Below are 20016 nucleotides of genomic sequence, written 5' to 3' on the forward strand. Positions count from 1 at the left end.
GTGCAGTCCTACGGCACCTGTTTCAATAAGGTAGGCCCCAATAAAGGGGGTATATCCTTCGGCTAATGTACTTTAAAGTGTTGTTTTTTTAGCTGTTCAAGTACTTTGATTTGAAGTTTAGCCATGGCGAATATGCATTTATGGTTATAGTGTTATTGGTTTTTCATACACACCTCCAACTATGGGGGATACTGCTATACAATCTATTCTGAGCATGTGAATCCATGCAAGATCCAATGCTGGAGAAGGGAATTGTTTCTTACCTGTAACTCCATTTCTCCAGCATTGGTATCTTTCATGGATTCACATGCCCCCGCCGGCCTCCCCTAGCATGCAAACCAGATGTTCCCCATACTACTTTGGGGGTCGAAATCTGAGGGAGCCGTGGGGCGGGGCTACTTATACCTCTACGTTCTAGTAGCGCAGGCGTACGCAGCCCAAAACGACGTAGATAGGACACAAAAGTGTTGAAAGTTTTCCTATGGAAAAGGTCTATATAATTTACCGAGGATTCCCAGCCTGACGACGGGGAATATTCTAACCATGTGAATCCATGAAAGATACCAATGCTGGAGAAATGGAGTTACAGGTAAGAAACTATTCCCTTCCCCATCCGTAGCGGCCCCTGGGGTTTTACCACCTTCAGACCATCCTTCGAGTGAATCGATTCAGCCACCCCATCCCCCCACCTCAGGTTTTCATGGTCCAATACATGCTTGACCCCTCTAGTCTTCACAACGGAGCCTCCCCCTTGTTGAAGAGAAACTCCTCCGACGCAATGTCCCTCAATGGCCTCCGTCTCGAGGTTGACCTCATTACTGGTACATATAGCATGCGAAGCGCCAGTTTTTCCGCAATAGCTGATGCTTTGAGAAATTACGGCACCCTTCGGTTTCAGTGAAACTGCAACATTTTCTAATAATGATAGCCTCGTCTTCAACACCATCGACCCAGAAAACCGAGTTCAAAGAATGCCACGATTGTGGAGCTAAGATGTCTCTCACGGATCCTTATCGAGTGTGTCTGGAGTGCCTGAGCGTTCAGCATCAGACAGCAGACTGTGGGTCCTGTCAGTCTATGACTTGTAAGGTGTTGAAAGAGCGAAAAGGAAATTAGCTGCGGGTAGGCCCCCTACTAAATCCCCATTGACGACTCTGTCGGAAAAGTGCTTGTCCGAGTCGAGGGTTGACTCTCCTCGAAGGAAAAAGTCCAAAAAGCGCTCTCGATCCTGGAGCAGCTGTTACTCACCGGCCGGCGAGTCATTCGGGCAAGCAACCAGGAAGGTTGTACTGGATGTTGCTTGAAGAGCTCGAGATGGAGCCTCCACCTGAGCCTCCTCTCTGTTGAGGGAAATAAGCTCTTTTTGATGATATGACTCTCAGCTGCACTAATTTACAGACTGAGTGACCGATCACCCAAAAGAGTGGGGAGAACACACCGCCACGGACCCAGCTAAAAGAAAGACAATTGGTAAATATTTGGAAAGAGCAAAGATCACCACAAGAAAAAAGCCTTTCAAAAGCAGAAAGTACCTGGGTCACCCACTCCCCTTGTAATCGAAAAGGAACAGAAATGGAATTTCCCCTGTAAGTACAGAAAAGAGATTAACTTCTATTTTGATGATTCAGATAGGAATTAATAAAGAAAAGTTAAGGAAGTCTTACCAGAACAGGAATTGAAATGACCTAATCAATCCAGGTTAGAACAACAGAGGTACAAAACAATAAACAGGAAGGTTAGTAGGGATGCTATACCCGGGCGGCAAGAGGGGCGCACTAGATACGGGTAGGTGCAACGCGTCCCTGTGTGCACTTTCAGAAATTAGTCTTTGTGTACAATCAGCAAAGCGTCCTTGCGTATACTTGAGGGAGCAAATCCAAAACAACGGGATGGAGTCGGAATCCACAAAAGAACACTGGAATTGAAGAAGAAACAGTACCCAGTACTTGGAGTCAGCTGGGAAGGTGAGGAAAACCAGTTGAAGGCGGTGGTAGGTAAATCAGGACAGAAGTTTCTGTACAGTAAGAATTTAACGGAGGGCAATCCAGTAAACAGGCAGCGAGATCTGATACGCAGGCGGGCTAAGGACAGTACAGAATCAGGAAGTAAGCAATCCGTTGGACAGGTAAAAGTCCGGTACACAGGTAAGCAGAAGACAGTACAGAATCAGGAAGCAAGCAAACCATAGAGCAGGCAAAGGTCCGGTACACAGGAAGGCAGAAGAATTGAGAAGTCTCAAGGCAGTCCGTAATTGGAAAAACAGGAATTGGTACACGGGAAGGCAATGTTTGGGAAGGCACAGAAGACGAAACTTCGGATGCCGGTTGCAACTTTAATCAGAAGCAGCGTCCTTCCCGCTGCAGTGCCTAATATACCCAGGAGGCGGAGCGCCGTAAGCCTGTCAGAGCTCACGTTCCGAATAGTCAGAACTACACGCAAAAAGTAGATTTCCTGGGAGTTGTAGGCAAAGGCTGGGTTGTCGATACCTTTGATGTTGTTGAGCCCAATCTCCAGGGTAACCGCCACCGAGAGAAGTAAGGGGCTGAGAAACGTCGGATACTGTGGCGAAGCGTCACGACTTTGGTAGGTACCTTGAAAGTGGTCTGTTTCACCTGGCGTGATGAGGAAGCGCGCGGGTCTTTCAGACCCCGATGTGTGACAGTGGCTCTCACCAATCTTCATCTAAGACGATGAAAAGGCGACATAGATCACCTTCCACCTCCTCATCCAATTAATCGCCTGGGAGGAGCATTACATGCCGAACCAAATCGTCAACTCTGGCTGAGTGGAAGTCATTCAGACAAGTAATGTTAAAGATCTTCGAGAAGGAGGTTCTGAACACCTCCAAAGAGAAGGTTAAAAGCCATGCTCATGTTGCGCCTATTAAAGCCGACAAGGAAAGGGCTAAGGCAAAATCCTGCGTGCCCTTGAGCCCGGGATGTAAGCCAGAAACCCCACGAGAACCATTGAGGTCTCGACTAGACGAAAAGTTAACGAAGACTCCAAGTCGGGCTTCGAGCAGCCCCTCGAGGGCTCCATCGACACCAAAGTCATCGAGGACATCCGCACCATTCGTGTCAAAACCGGCAACACCATCAACACCACTGTTGCCAAAACCTTCGACGTCCTTGGTGTCGAAACCATCAGCGCCTTTTCTCATGAAGGCTTCATTGCCCTCTAAGGAGGTTGAAAAATCATACAAAACCTAACCTAGATAGGATTTTTTCAAATCTTTGTCTTCGATTTATGATGAAAACAAGCCTTCAGACCCAGATACTCCTCCCTTTGGATTACAATTTGGTACACCTATCGTCCAAGTGGCTTTTATCACTGAGGAGTCCAGGTTAAAGGACTTGTATGAAAATCTCCAATATGCAAGTGACATCGACACGTCACCTGAATTAGAATTTGGCCAACCGGACCGGCAGACCACGCAGATGCCTCTTATACTATGTTTCTTAGGATGGGGCAAACTCACCCCCATTCGAGCAAGATGACTTGACGAATATATTAGATAAAGGTCCTCCGAACGATCCTGTACTTCCTTTCCATATTGCCCTACAAAAAAGGGCTAAGGCAAATTGGGAGGTTCCTGAATATAGTCCAGCGCTGAATAAAAACCTCACAGAAATATGAACCTTCCAGCGCAGATCCTGAATATTTGTCAAAACATCCTACGCCATAGAGCCTGATTGTTCAGGTGGCAACATCTGTTTCTAAACAAGCGGCTTATCCAACCATTCCGCCAGACAGGGATAATAAGGAGTAGTTTCTTGCCTGTAACTCAATTTCTCCAGCGTTGGTATCTTTCATGGATTTGCATGCTGTGAGTTTTCCCCATCGTCCGGCTGGGAATCCCCGGTTACTTTGATTTAGTACTTTTCCTATTGAAAAACGACATTTTGAGTGTCCCAATGACATTGTTGTGGGTGCTTTTTGTCCCCACCAATATGACGTCCAGTGTTTAACTCCGCCCCAGCAGCTTCCACTCAGATTTTAACCACTACAGCTGGAGGACAACCCCCTGTAGAGGATGTTTGTCTGGAGGGAAAGGCTGGCGGGCGCATATGAATCCATGAAAGATACCAACGCTGCAGAAATGGAGTTACAGGTAAGGAACGAGTCCCTTCCCCAGCATTGGATCTTTTATGGATTCACATGTTTTGAATAGATTTTATAGCAGTATACATGTCTGGAGGAGAAAAAACCTGGCAAACAAAGATTTGAAACCTTTGCATTTTTACACTCATGCCAGATGTATACATACGTAATTACAAAAGCCCAGGAAGCTGCAGGGCTTGCCTTACTGGAACAGTCGTTGGAGGACTGATCATCCCATTTGCAGGTCTTCCACGTGCTGTTGTTGGAGGCAATAGTGCCTAGTGAATGTGTGAGGCACTGCCCATGTTGCCACCGGGCAAATGTCTTTGATGGGCACTCTCGACCAGAGAGCTGGCGAAGCCGCTGTGGCCCTTGGAGAATCTGCCCTAGCTGTAGTTTGCGTGGCAGAAAGAAATCGCCAAGGATATTCACCTTGCAATGCCCTGTTTTGTGATGGCTTTCCCTTTGTTCGAGAGCCTAAAAGAGATAGAGCTGTCTCACTGCTCTAAAGGATTTTGTCCGGACCAGGTAAAATTTTAACGCCCTTTTTAAGCCTAGCGAGTGCAAAGCTCTCTCCACTGGGGAGGTGGCGTTCTGGAAGAATGTAGGTATGGTGATTGTTGCATTCTTGTGGAATTCCGATGGCACTTTCGGGATAAAGTGAGGATTGGTGGAGAGGATTACTTTGTCCTTTGCAAATCAGAGGTACAGAGGGTCCACCACTAAGGGGTGTAGTTCAGAGACTCATCTGGAGGACGTAATGGTGATCAGGAACGCCACTTTACAGGTCACAAACTTGATGTGCACCGAAGAGAGGTTCAAAACTGGGGTTCATGTTGCGGCTAAGACCAGATGTAAGCTCCACACTGGTGGAATTCTTTTCTTCGATGGAAAAACGCGAAAATGCCCCTTTAGAAAGTGCTTGAGCAGCCGTTCACCGTAGGAAGGAGGTTTTCCTCTTTTTCTGGTGAACTTGGAGATTGCTGCCAGGTGTACTTTTATGGAGGAGATCGCAAGACCTTCCTTTGCCAGCTTCAGTAGATGGGGAAGAATTTGTTGTGGTGTTATGGCCAGTGGTTGAAAGTTGGACTGCCGCAAACACCATGCGCAGAACCTTTTCCACTTCTGGTGGTAGGAGTTGTTAGTGGAAGGTGCCCTAGCTGCTGCTAGTATGCTCTGGCATTCCTTCGGGATGTGTAGGTGGCTGAATTCGGCGTGATCAGGAGCCACACTGTCAGCTTGCGGGAGCCTTGATCGTGATGCAGAATTGCAACGTTGTTCTGTGACAGGAGGTTGAAGTGAGACCCCAGATGTATTGGGTTGCTCGCAGATGGCTGAATTAGATACGAGAACCAGGTTTGTCTGGGCCAGTATGGTGCCACCAGGATTTTCTTGCAATGGATCATCTGGATTGTCTTCCTGATCAGCGAGAATGGAGGGAACACATATGCGAAGATGCTGCTCCATGGGAATGAGAATGTGTCCCCATCTGAGCTTGGGTGTGGTAACCTGCTTCCAAATTCTTTGCATTGTTTGTTGCACCTTGTGGCAAAGGGGTCCAGAGGAGGCTGGTCCCACGCTGCAAAGATCTTGTTTATTTGGTTGTCATGAAGGCGCTGTTCATGGGACTGTGAAGAGTCCCTGCTGAGGGTGTGTGCTTATTGGTTGTGAATCCCCAGAAAGGTGGAATGCTTGCAAAGTGGTGATGTTGTGAATGGACCACTGCCAAATGGTTTGAGCTTACTGAGACAAGGTGTTTGATCTTGTTCCTCCCTGCTTGTGCAGGTAAAACATGGTGGTGGTAATGTCCGGGAGGATCCACACTACTGAATTTTTGATCAGTGGAAGGGAAGACTTTAGGGCCCAATGGACCGCTCGCAGCTCCAGGACATTTATGTGTAGGGTCGATTCTTCGGGAGTCCACAGGCCTTTCATCTGGTGTTTGCCTAGGTGAGCTCCTCAACCCGCCATGGAGACATTGGTCACGATCGTGAGTTGGTGAGTCGGTTCTACTAGTGGCATCCCTTTTGAGATGTTGTCGGGGACCGCCCACCACTTCAGTGACTTTGAGAGTGCAGGGGTGATAGTTATCTTATCTCTCCAGGAACCTTGTGTCTGGAACTATCTGGTAGCTCGCAAATCGCTGTACCGGTCGCATGTGTAGCCTGCAATTGGGTATTAGTGGAATGCAGGACGGCATGGTCCCAAATAGAGCCATGTATTGCACACCTTGATTTGTTTGTTTGGGATGAAAGAGCATGCCAGGGTTATTCATTTTGCACTCTGTCTGTCTCGGAGAAGTCACGGTTTCTTGATGTGTTGGGTCTCAAACAACCAGTAGTCTAGGTATGGGTAGATGTGGTGGCCCTGTTTTCTGAGGAAAGCGGCCACTGGTGCTAGGCATTTGGTGAAAGTCCTGTGGGCTGATTTGAGGCCGAATGGAAGGACTCAGAACTGGTAATGACTTTCGCCGAACTTGCATCTGATATACTGTTGGTGTCTTGCATGTATCGGGATGTGAAAGTAAGCGTTTTTCGAGTCTAAAGCCGCTTGAAGTTTGTGAGGCTGTATGGCCTTTGACGTCTTGTAGTGTGACCATTTTGAACTTTTGTTTCTTGATGTTTTTGTTCAAATTTTCTTAAGTCCAGGATTGGACGCCACTTCCCGTCCAACTTTGTTACTGCGAAGTATCTTGAGTATACCCCTTTTCCCCTCGAAATTGAAACTCTTTCTATTGCCCATTTTTTTGACATTTGACGCACTTCTTGTTGGAGAATTCGAAGGAGTGGATGTGACACTGTTACAGGAGGTAAGGGTTTCTGTGTTCGTGAGTTCCAACAGATGTTCGTGTTGGATGGCAACCAGCACCCATCTGTCCTTTGTAATTGCTCACCACCTGTCGAAATGAAACGCCACATTTCCTCCCGCTGGTGTGCCTTTGAGGCAGTCATTTCTGGGCTTTGTTCTGCCTACCTCTCTGTGAGATGGCCGATTCACATTTGTGTTGTGCTTGGCAGTAATCCCTGCTGCGTTAGGAGGACTGGTAGTTCCTTCTATATCCCTGGGAGTAATAGCCGGATCCTCTGTAGTTCTTGTTCTTTGCGGAAGACAGCCTGATTCAACCTGAGGCTCCCCGAAAAGGGCGAAAAGACCTTCTGCCCTGTAAGGCAGTTAATGATCTAGCAGTATCAGAGTCTGCCTTCATTGCCTTAAGAGCCTCATCAATTTTGTCGCCAAAAATGTTCTGCTCCTCGAATGGCATGTCAATGACCTTATGCTGGACCTCCTGTCTAAAGTCGGTGCAGCGTAGCCACCCATGTCTTCTCAGGATGACCTCATTATTAATTTGCTTGAATCCCGTCTCTGCGAGATTCACTGCAATGTTGATACTGTGGTTTGAGGTCTCCTCGCCCTCACTTACAAGTGTCGTGGCCTCCTTTCGCTGTTGCTCTGGCACATTCTCTAATATGGGAGCCAACCGGTGCCACATTTTGCGGTCATAGTTAGCCGCTATAGCCAGGGTGTTGGCCGTTACCCCGATGGTTAGTACTTTCTTGCCAAAAGCATTGATTTTTTGGCCCTCATACTCCATAGGTGTAGCGCATTTGTGTTGTGCATGTGCTTTGCGACTTGTGCAGCGGACACTACTGACTCCGGAGAGAGTTGAGAGGTTAGACATTTTGGGGTTGTGTCCGGTGCCTTGAATTTCTCGGCTAGTCTTCCTTTTCTGCAGGTTCAGAGGAAGGATGTTTCATGGTTCGCAACCCCTCTTGCAAAACAGGATCTAGGATGGGTATTGCAAATATAGCCTTTATGCTCTTAACCATGTGATAAAAAGAGTTGAAAGTACTTGCAGAGATAGTGGAGATTGCAGATTTATAAAAGGGTATGTTGCTGTCATACCTCCTGTTCCCGATGGTGTAGAGGGAAACCTAAGGGGTACACTCTGTAGTCTTACTGGTGTTCCTTCCCCTTTTTATTGGAGCCGAATGGAAGATCTGTCCTGTGCATGGGGTTGGATCATGCATTCTTCGTGATCCGAATCCGTGACCCCTGGCCAATCCTATTAGCAGGTTCAAAGTCAGATGTTCTTCCATGTTGTAGGATTCCATCAGGCATGATTTTGGTGTATTTTATGGGTGACACCTAGCGGGAGTTGCTTGGGCTCTGTTGGTTTCTCAGTTGGAGTTCACAGTATTCCTTTACTACAGGATAGTATATTTTCCTCTTGTAGCTGTAGGATAGGTTGTTCAGGATGAACTGTGGTAGAACTCGTTGATGGGGGTGTTCTACTGCTTCACTCCCTGGAGATGTTCTTTTTTTCATCGTCGAAGAGTGATGTCCCGATGTCGTCGAAGTATGTATCATCAACGATTACATCATCGGAGGATGTCTCGTGGACGACTCTTGTCCAGAGGAGGATCTATGCCCTTCTCTAGAAGTACAAGACTCTGAGGACGAGTGGTGTTTCTTCTTCGTCAACAAAGGTGGAGTCTTCGTGGACGATTTGGTCTTATGCTTCTCCTTTGTCAGAGAGGATGTTCTTGACGAATGGGAGGTCGACGTGATTGACAGGCGTGAGCCCTTATCCATCTGTTTTGACAATGGTACTTTCGTCGACGGGATTGTCGACTGTTTAGATGTGGATCAGGAGCCTTCGCTGCTAACCGGTTTCTTTTTAGTAGGAGACTGTCTTTGTGAGGCACTTATCCTGGCTCGTCGACGATTTAGGCTCACCTGTTTTTTGGTTTTTTTCATAGGTCGTTCTTCTCACATGGACCTGTGGCTTGATGGCGAACCCCTGTCAGAGGGGGTGGTAACTCTCCCACTCCTTGACAAGCCTGCCTCCGACCCTGGGTATGCCTCTTCATTTAGCCACCAGATTATTCGATGTTTCCTGCCTTTCAGGGTTTTCTGAGAGAAACCCTGACAGATTTCACATTCTTCAGAGGAATGGTTAGGGTATAGGCAGTATATGCAGTCTACATGCCTGTCACCTTTTATGAAAAAATTTAGGCCGCACGTCCCACAGTGCCTGAGCAAGGATTTTATTTTTAGGGCCAACGGTGCTCGACATCGTAGAAGAGTCTTTGGTTGCTCCGGTTTGAATGTAGTGTGAAAAAATATATTTTTGTTGTGTGTGAAGATAATTTCTTCTTAAAGAAAAGAACTTGAGGAATCCCACCAGCTAAAGAGAGTCCAAACTACACATCACCCTTTTGGAGCTGAGGGCAATCAGACTAGCGCTGAAGGGCTTTCTGCCCTCTGTATGGGGAAGGAATATCCTGATAATGACAGACAACACAGTGCCCATGTGCTACCTCAACTAAAGAGGAGGTGTACGATCTCTATCACTGTGCAGCGAGGCAATGCAGCTCTGCTTCTGGGCAGTTCAAGAAGGAATCTCCCTGCCGGCAGTTCACCTAGCCGGAGAGGAGAACACAGTGGAGGACGCTATGAGCAGGCAAAGCACAGTCTCCCCTGAGTGGGAACTAGCTCAGGAAGTCCTTCAATAGATCTTTGACCTTTGGGGAACCCCTCAAGTAGATCTATTCGCGACCAGCGTCATCCAGAAGTGCAGACTGTACTGCTCCAGGGAATTTCCTCCCAAGAGGAGCTCTAGTCTAGAGGACTCATCCGTAGTGGACTGAGAGTTTGCACTCCTGTACGCATTTCCTCCAGTCCCCGTCATTCCTCACGTGATAAGGAGGTTGAGAAAGTTCGTGAAATCCATTATCCCAATCGTCCCGGATTGGGCCAGGAGGACGTGGTACCCAGACCTTCTGGACATGTCCATCTGCCTTCCAATACGTCTTCCACAAGGAGAGGACCTTATTTCGCTAGAGCAGGGTTGGGTTCTCCATCCAGAGGTCAAGACACTCAGCCTTCACGCATGGTTTCTGAGAGGTTGAGATATAAGGATTGAGACCTCCCAGATGATGTAATGGAGATTTTTCTTTCGGCCAGAAGGCCAGGATCTAATCCTTGTACCGCTACCGTTGGAAGACATTCGATAACTGGTGCAGGGAAAAGGATTGTGGACCCTTTTCAATGTAGTACACTTATGGTATTATCTTTTTTGTTACAGTTGGCAAATCTGGGTCTCCAGATTGGGACCATTAAAGGATTCTTGGCAGCGCTTTCAATCGCGCACATCAGAGGAGGTATCCTACTTCTCCAGCCTGGGGTCTGTCATGGATTCACATGCTCATGAATATTCCCCGTCGTCAGGCTGGGAATCCTCGGTAAAGAAAAAATCAGTATCAGTTTCGTTTCTGATCTGTCTTTCTTAGTAGTAACCAATCACTGATCTCTGGGTCATACTGCCCGCAGCCGCTGACTGCCCTCTCTCTAAGCCCCTCCCCTGGCAGCCATCCTCAGATTTTTACCGCACGTTCAAGTGTTGGGAGTCCTCGTGCTTTATCTCTCGAGCTTTTACTGCGTTTTCACGCTTTTTCAGGATAATTTTCTCATTTTTTCGGTTTTATCAAGCCTCAAGCTCCACCGTTTCTACTTCCGATAACGGGGTCCCGTTTCGGAATTCTTCTACACCCCTCAAGGGTGAAGTTTTTGTCGAGTTACGCTTCTTGGAGGATTCCAGAAGATCTGTGGCCTACCTCAACGGACATGGCCCAGGACAAGGGAAGCTCGGCGCCCGGATCCAAGCTGTTCAGGAGCTGTCCAGGATGCGGATTGCAAAATGTTTTCAAGGAGGACGAGCATTCGAGATGTCTCTAATGCCTTCATGAGGACAAGACGCATGTGGAGAAGGACTGTGTTTCTGCTAGAACCTATCGGAAAGGACCAAGCAAGATCGTCGTTCCTGCCGCGCCGCCTAGCTGGAGAAGGGAAAAGCAGGTCAGAAGGCGAAGAAAAAGTCTGAGCGGTCTTCTAAGTCCTGTGAGGGCGCCCTGGCGACGGGGGCCCAACAGAATGCCAAGCACCGCGGGCACCAGGAGCGCCAAAAGGTCGGGCTCCTCGGCTGCCAGGCAGGGCGAGACTTCCCCGGCACGATCAACCACGAGCCAGCGCTCTGGTTCGGGGAAGAGGAAGTCCGAGAACCCGGGTACGCTTCTGGAGAGGCCCCAGTCGATCTCGAAGGGAGCCTAGGGGGAGCGGGCGATGACCCTCCCCCCAAAGCGAAGGCCCAGGACGCACCTAAGGTGGTGAGGGCCTTGATCCAACCGGCAAAGGCCTCTATCGAGGTCGTCGCAGCGGCCCTGGCAAAGCCGGCAGAGGCTACGCCAGTGGAGGCGGTCTCGGGGCCCAGAGTTTCCCTGCCACCGCGGAGGGAATCCTCTTTCCAGACATCATTAAGACCCCCGTGAAGACCCTGGTGGAAAAAGACGGGGTGGGGAGTGGCGGTGGCCATTACGGACTCGGATTCAGCCTCCGAGGAGGTTCCGGTGGAAACCGTGAAAGGCCTCAACGAGAGGTTCGTAGGCCTCAACGAGAGGTTTGAGAAGGTTGGATCCCAGGGGAAGGTTCCCACTGATGTGATCGAAGATGGCGACGATGAGGGCCCAGTGGAGCAGCCATCCCATCCGTCGCATGCCATTACCCGAGCCCCAGGATAGCTCGGCGGCCATTTTGTTGGCGATCCAATCCTTATGTACTGAGATAAGGACGAGGTTCCCACGGACCCCGACGGAGGATCCAGAACCAGGACCGTTGGGAAGCCCTCCGAGCAAGCGGAGGAGAGTCCCCCCGCGCCACCCTTCGTGCCCACGAGGCCTGTGGACCCCTCATCCCCCTCGCCGGACCCTCGGGAGGATACGGCGACGGATACAGCGATGGGGACGGACGACGACGGCGGCAGCAATGATACAACAGACATCCCGTCATCACCCCCCCCCCCCTCGGGCCTCTCCACCCGACGAAATTGGCTCTTTTCATGCCATGATAGCCAGGGCATCCAAGCTCTTCCAGCTCTGCCCTGAGGAACCGAAAAAGGAAGGTTTTCTTTACCAACGACGAGAGGGCAAGAGAAAGACGGTCCTCGCTGTGCCGTTGCTCGACGACATCTGGAACGAGGGGCTGGCTATCCTGAAGAACCCTTCCACGACACCCGCCAAAAGGGACAGGTACGAGAAGAAGTACCGGGTCCCCGATGCTGCCCCCTTGTGCCTCAGGGCCCGGCCACGCCGTACAGCGGGTGCGGCGGCTTCAACTTCCACTTCCCCGCCGGACAGCGAGGGCAAGAAGTTGGACTCCATGGGACGATGAGTCATATCGTCGGCGGCGACGGTGGATGAGTCCCTCCAGGCCATCAAGACACACGGAAACAGCCCGAGCCCTAGGAGTCCTTCAGCAACGGCGGCCCTTTCGGAGCGCCGGAGGCAGACAGGGAGCCTCCAAGGGATCCAGCGGTGCTCTTCTACTTACCGCCAGGCGGCCTGCTCCTCGTCCCAGAAGGCCTACAGAGGCCGCGGCAAGCAAGGAGGGTCTCGCCGCCGTCGGCAAGGAGGCCAAGGCGGCAAGGCCTCTTCCAAGCAGGACTGAACCGGCCGTAGCGTCGGGCCCCCACCGAAGTCCATCTCCACCGACCGTTGCGTGCTGGACCTCCTGGCCCGCGGACACTCGCTAGAATGTCAAAAGAAGTGTCCTCGCATTCCTCCCGTGGCCAGGAAGGAGAATCACGTCCCTCAACTGCTGTTGGAGGTAAGGGCGATGCTCAAGCAAGGTGCCATTGAGCTTGTCCCCAAGAGGCTCCAGGGCTCCGGAGTATACTCAAGATACTTCCTCGTCGGAAAGAAGACAGGGGGTTGGCGGCCCATCCTGGACCTGCGTTGGTTGAACAAGTACATCAAGGCACATAAATTCAGGATGGTCACCCTCCAGCACGTGCTGGGACAGCTGGAGGAGGGCGACTTCCTATCGTCACTGGACCTGGAGGATGCCTATTTCCACATCCCCATTCTAAAAGGACACAGAAAGTTCCTCAGATTCATAGTCCAGGGGCGTCACTACCAATTCAGAGCCCTGCCGTTGGATTAAAGTCGGCACCCAGGGTGTTCACCAAGTGCCTCACACCTGTGGCAGCGCGGTTGTGCCTGCAAGGGATCCACGTCTACCCCTACCTGGACGACTGGTTAATCCGTGCAAGGTCAAGAGAACTCGCCGTCAAACACACAGCGAGGACTGTCCGCCTGCTCACGGAGCTGGGATTCGCCATCAACTACCCCAAATCCCATCTGGTCCCATCGCAGGTGGCACTGTTTCTGGGAGCGAAGCTCGATACAGTGAAGCGATTGACATCTCTGTCAGAAGAAAGGACGAAGGCCATTTTGGGCAAGATGCAGCGCCTGGTAGCCACGGATGTGGCCAGAGTGAGGTCCATCAAGTCCCTCCTCGGGATGATGTCCTCATGCATCTACCTTGTGCCCCTTTGCAGACTTCGGATGTGTCCGTTACAAGAGTTCCTCAACGCCCGCTGGATTCAAGCGGCGGGCAGCTTCGAAGACAGGATCCCACTCGACAAGGAGTTCCGTCGGGCGATTCTATGGTGGGGTGCCCGTGCGCACCTCATAGCAGGCATGGACTTTCAGGCCCCGGCGTATCAGGAGACGGTAACGACGGACGCCTCCCTGGAGGGATGGGGGGCCCACACCGGAGATCTCCACGCAAGAGGCCTCTGGCTCCCGGAGGAGAGGTCTCTCCACATCAACATCCTGGAGCTGCGAGCCGTGTTCTGGGCGCTCAAATCGTTCCTTCCGTCCCTCAAGGACAAAGTGGTGAGGATCTTCACCGACAACACCACCACGATGTACTACATCCGGAAGCAGGGAGGACCCAGATCCCCAGCCCTATCCAAGGAGGCCCAGGATCTGTGGCACTGGGCCGTCGCCCAGGGGATGTTTCTGGTTCCCTTCCACCTGGCAGGAATAAAAAACACCATCGCCGACTCACTCAGCAGGGAGCTGCGCTCGTGCCACGAGTGGGAACTACGCCAGGACCAGGTGGATCGGCTCTTTCAACGATGGGGCAAACCCCAGATCGACCTGTTCGCGACGGCGACGATCTCCAAGTCCCATCGGTTCACCAGCAGGTTCGCATAGCCGAGGAGCATGGGCGATGCTTTCTCGTTCCCTTGGGACGGCCTGTTCCTGTACGCGTTCCATCTGTTGCCATTGCTGCTCAGTTTCATCAACCAGCTCAAGAGGACCAGGTGCAGGATGATCCTCGTCGCACCGGCGTGGCCGAGACAGATCTGATTCCCGGACCTTCTGGACTTGTCAGCGTCCCCACCTATCAAGCTGGCGACGGACGCAGATCTTCTCTCCAGAGAAGGAGGCGCCATTCTTCATCACGACCCAGAGTCGCTGAACTTGCAGGCTTGGCTCCTGCAGCACTAGAGTTTGGAAGATACGATATCCCGGCTGACTACAGAGAGGTTCTTGCAAAAGCCAGGGCGTCCTCAACTCTCAAATGCTATGGAGATAAGTGGAAGAGGTTCTCTGGCTGGTGCCGTGCACAGAAGATTAACCCTCTACGGATTACGGCCCCTCAAGTATTGCCGTACCTACTGTCGCTGGCCAAAGCTGGACTGGCTCACGCCGCCATCAAGATACATCTGGCGGCCATCTCCAGATACACCAGAACTACAGGACGGGCGTCCTTGTGGTCTCATCGCCTGGTGAAGGAATTTATGAAGGGACTATTCTGATCGTTCCCGCCGGTGAAGGCCCCTGCCCCGGCGTGGGAGCTCAACGTGGTGCTCACCAGGCTCATGGGGGCCCCATTCGAGCCTGTGCATTCGGCGCCGTTGAAGTTCCTGTCGTGGAAGACAGCATTTCTCGTGGCCATCACCTCCGCACGACGAGTGGGAGAGATTCAGGCCCTATCTTGCAAGCCTCCTTACTTGACTTTTCACGACACAAGGGTGGTGCTGAGGATGCACCCCTACTTTATGCCCAAGGTGCCGTCGGACTTCCACCTCAACGAGCCCTTGGTGTTGCCAGTTTTCTTCCAGTCCCCTTCGTCTCCAGCCGAGAGGACTTTGCACTCGCTGGATGTGGCTAGAGCGCTGAAGTTCTATGTGCACCGCACGAAGAGTTTTCGGAAGACATCACATTTGTTTGTGAACTTTGGACCTGTGAATCAAGGGAAGGCTCTCTCGAAGGCTTCCATTTCCAGATGGCTCTCCGGCTGCATCATGCACTGTCACCGGTTGGCAAACCGACCGCTGCCTGGCCGTCCGAGAGCCTATTCGACCAGAGCGATCGCTGCTAGCACGGCGTGGCTGTCTGGTGTGCCCCTGCTGGACATCTGCAGGGCTGCTACGTGGAGGTCGACACACACCTTCACAAGATTCTACTGCGTCGATCGGGACTCCAGGGAGGAGTCCAGGGTCGGCCAAGCAGTGCTGTGCAACCTGTTCGCTTAAGTTGAGCCTGGTGAGGAGGTAAGAGATGCTTAATGTTGAGTTGTTGTATTGCTTAATGTTGAGCCTGTTGCCACCTCCCGTGTTTGTGCATGTGTATACTGCTATGTATTCTTATATTCATGAGCATGTGAATCCATGCCAGACCCCATGCTGGAGAAGGAACAAGTTACTTACCTTTAACTGTTGTTCTCCAGCATGGGTCTGGCATGGATTCACATGCGAACCCTCCCTCCTTCCCCTCTGCGGCTCTTCAATTGGTCATACTGCCACTTTACGTGCTACCAAATCTGAGGATGGCTGCCAGGGGAGGGGCTTAGGGAGAGGGCAGTCATTGGCAGGGGGCAGTATGACTCAGTGATTGGTTACTACTAAGAAAGACAGATCAGAAACGAAACTGATACTGATTTTTTCTTTACCGAGGATTCCCAGCCTTACGACGGGGAATATTCATGAGCATGTGAATCCATGCCAGACCCATGCTGGAGAACAACAGTTACAGGTAAGTAACTTGTTCCTTCAAGAATCCATTAGTCATACAATCCCTAAAGGGATTCACTTACGTGTTCTCTATCTCCATTTCAAGTCCTGATTTGAGACCTCTATCTTGTACTAAAATTCTTTGTGCGCTCCTTTCGAGATGCTTCATTTGTGTGCTTTAAGGCTATCTTGTAAGCCTCTATATACTATTTAATTTCAGGAGAAGGTAGTTTTTAAAGTCAAAACAACTTTTCTACCAAAAGTTGCATCAGACGTTAATTTATCCCAGAAAATGTTATTACCATCTTTCTATCCGCCTCCACATCCTAGCAAGGATGAGGAGAGACTGCATAGACTTGATCCAAGATGGGCATTTTGCTTTTACATTTCCAGGGTGGCTAATTTAAGTCAGGGTGTCCAACTTATACACGGGTCACAAGTTGGGACTATCTGCTATGAAACAAACTTTGTTTAGATGGATCATATTGGGCATTACGGAATGCTACAGATTGGCTGAGACAGATCCACCAGAAGGGCTCAGGGCCCATTGCACAAGGGGCATGGCAACATCTTCTGATGTACAGATAGATGATATTCGCGTGGCTGCCACGTGGTCTTCCATTCTCACTTTCACAAAATATTACCGTCTGGACTCCTCCGGTCAGGAAGGAGGATTTGCTAAGGCAGTTTACATGCTGTCCATACCATTTCTTAAATTTGCATCTAAAATTCTTGCTCCCTCCTCCAAAGCCTAACACTGCTTTGGCAGTCTATCTAAGATAAGGAATACGTGGGGGTACACAATCCATTTAAAGAACAAGTTACTTAACCTAGATAACATTCTTTCGATTGGTTGTTCCTACCACGCATTCCTCATCGCCCCTCCCAGCCTGCCCCGCAGTAGAAATTCAGTGCATTACACCTTACACTCTTTCAAGGTCTTCTACTGTCTTGGACACACTAATGCCGTTAATTGTGCATGAGGTTGTAAAAACAGAACTGAAGCTAACGGACCCTGCGTGTGTTATATGTACCAGTGTTGACCTCAAAGCGGACGCCTTCCAGGGACATCGAGCCGACTGCATCGACACACAGCGCCCTCTACGGAAAATGTTTTCCAAAGCAGCTAAGCTGGAGAGAATATCTATCTAAGGTAAGGAATATGTGGCAGGAACACTTAATCAAAAGAACGTTACCAGGGGTAAGTAACTTGTTCTTCTCCTGCATTAGTATCTTTCATACAATCGCATGCAATCCAACCAGCCCTGCGGTTGAAAGGCGTGGGTGAAAGTGGGGATGTTAGGTGTCTTTGTGTGTATGTACATACCACTGGTGAATATGTGCTGTACTCAAGAGCCTGAAAACGATCTCTGGGCGAGAGGCGTGTGTGGGTTCTTGTACGCACATTACCTACAGGTAGCCTTTGCGTATAGGGCTCAGCTTCCATTGATGCATTGGTTGAGGCAGAATAGAACAGAATTACAGGTAAGATGCGTTGTTCCGATGCTCCTTTTTGCTATACATTTAACACTGCTGTGTTAATGTTATACATAGAATTCATATCAATTTAGGAAACCCTCCAGTCCCAAGGAAATGTAGACTCGTGCGAATAACTTAGTTCACTCGTTAGCGTTGGCCCACCTCCATTTCCAGAGCCAAAATAATAGATGTCTTCATATGGAATGAAATCCTATATCTGGGAATTAATCAATTCAACTTGTTCTTATATTTCAGCGGATACAATTCCAGCAACCCCAGATCGTCATCTGCCTCAAAACCCACATATTCATCAAATGGTGGTGGTTCTTCGGTCAGCACCGCTAACTTTGGTTTCAAAGCTGGAGCGGGAAAAACGCCTGGATTCATGGCTCTGCCAATGCCGCAGGTTAACAAACGGTTCCCTAAGCCTTCATACTGGCCCACCTGAGGAGGTTCCACATACAGCAAATCTGCAGGACTACGTTTTAGCAAGTTATGCGAAGTGGAAAAGGCACAATGGGATATGTACATAATGTTTTATAAAAATCTATTAATATTATTATTATTATAACAAGAATTATCTTAAGTGGAATCCACTTTTGTCCTAAGACTGTAAAACTTTTAAGCTATAAATGTCTTTTGTGCATTTGGTTACTTTTATATGTTGTTAAACCGTCACTCGCGTACCTTTTGGTATGTTCATTCCCACCTGCATTTAACATGGCAGTGTTTCTGAAATTTAAATAAATGTTTTATTTGGCTTCTCTCCTTGGGATGGAGTTCTTAAAATAAAGGATTTGTTGCAGTCATAAATCATATCAGTTTATGTACAATAGCCTAATCACTGTAGTAGGGTCACTTATTGTATAATAGTCCCTCTCCCTCCATCCATTAGCATTGAGCAAGGTCAAGAGAGGGGGTCTCTGATTACCTTTGGAAGTGTGAAATTAATGAAAAATCGCTCTTACGTGTCTTTAACCTCTTCCTAGTAACCTACTCATTCAAATGTGAGCATTTCTTGTAAGTCCTTAGGTCATTCCTATACACAAATAGGAAACACCTGGAGAATCTACACAGGCAGATTAACCTTGCATAAACCAATGCTTTGTGCATATCTTAGGTTCTAATCACGTGCAAAAACGAATCGCATGTTATGTTAAGTTATTTGGCATTTATATAGCGCTCTATATATCATTGGTATGACCTCAAATCACTAGTAGCTTGAACGCCCTCGGGGACCGTAGTCCAGGTCAGTAGAGAGAGTAAGGTGTTATAGGGTGTTTGGGTTCACCAATTGTGTGCAGCGATGCAATTGCTTAGTGGTAGCTGCAGCCTAGCATTAGCTGTGGTGGTATTTGCTATCAGATGAATGTGTGCAGTCTGGAGGATGGACACCAAGACTGGGTTCTGGCTGCATCAGGCCTGTTTAGGACGCTTATGTGTGCAGCTAGGCCGATATTCGTGGGATGTAGCTGCACTCTAATTGTGTGTTTGTGTAGAGTAGAGAGTAAGCATAGAGCTATGGGAGGTGAGCGTTTGGATGGAGTTATAATCTAGGAGCTCGCTATTCCAGATTTCAAGCAACGCGGAAAGAGGATCAGGGGAGCAAGCGTGGACGCAGGGGCGGGGGGGGGTTAAAAAAAGTATTTTAAATAGAAAATCAAGGCCGAGGAGGGTCGTGGGCAGCAGCACTCACCTGGGAAAACGCCTGGGTGAAGGTGCATGGCAAACTGACTGGTTGGAGTGTATGCACATTGATGCATGCGGAAATCATGAAACCGACTGAACACACCTCTAAAAATTAGCACCACCTAAAACCAATCTGCAAGTTAAGGGTGATAGGCATGAGTTAAGTACAATGACAGCGTCTACAATTAGCCCCAGCTACAATCTGCAACAAGTCCGAGGTGGGGTCACAATAGCACTATGAAAAGAGGTGAAAAGCACTTAGGTTCTTCCCCATGTCAAACATGCAGCAGGTCGGATGAGCGGGCTTCATCAAAATTACCACACTCAATGCAACACAGCACCATGGAGGGAGTAGCAGCCCACTCTAGTGTACTGAGGCCGAGCCCAGTACTCGTGCAGATGCCCAGTTAAATGAGCTAAAGGCAGGACATCAGTCACCACATGAGTCTGCCGAGGTTCCACTCCAGCAGTCCACAGATCAGCCTGCCCAGCAGGCAGCACAAACAGCAGAGCGTAGCACAAAGGGTTCACAGGCCCAGGTTGTCTCGCCTGAGCGTTTGTGTCTAGGAAGGACTTTGCTGGCTTTTCCAATGTGGCCAGCGACCTCCCCTGCACTTGTGTGGCCTTTGTACCGCCCAACACCAAAGAGCAGTTCCAGAACAAACACATGGAGGGCAGGATCAGCAAGCAAATGATCTATGATGGGGACCTGATCCTCACCCTTGTATAGTCCCTCTTAGCCATGGTCAACCCACGATTTAATTATCCCAAAGAACAGCAGTCTGTCACACATCTTGGACAGACTACAACAATGCCAGGCCTCAAGACATGTCAATATGAAATCTTCAAAATAGATTACATACCTGGGAGCACTCCTGTACCTT

The 20016-nt window shown here is 49.6% G+C and overlaps 1 protein-coding gene across 3 annotated transcripts in view; it reads left to right on the plus strand.

The window, feature by feature from the left end:
- The window catches only part of BLM (BLM RecQ like helicase), an 865782-nt gene extending 847566 nt beyond the window's left edge, over nucleotides 1-18216 (plus strand). For all 3 annotated transcript variants that reach the window (XM_069624186.1, XM_069624184.1, XM_069624185.1), the window contains exon 21: nucleotides 17699-18216. In XM_069624186.1, coding sequence (XP_069480287.1) covers nucleotides 17699-17891 — 193 coding nt within the window. In that variant the 3' untranslated portion in view covers nucleotides 17892-18216. The remainder of the gene's footprint in view (nucleotides 1-17698) is intronic.
- The last annotated feature ends 1800 nt before the right edge of the window (nucleotides 18217-20016 follow it).

This window comes from Ambystoma mexicanum, chromosome 11 (genome assembly GCF_040938575.1).
Source record: "Ambystoma mexicanum isolate Mex_15411 chromosome 11, UKY_AmexF1_1, whole genome shotgun sequence".
Lineage (NCBI taxonomy): Eukaryota > Metazoa > Chordata > Amphibia > Caudata > Ambystomatidae > Ambystoma > Ambystoma mexicanum.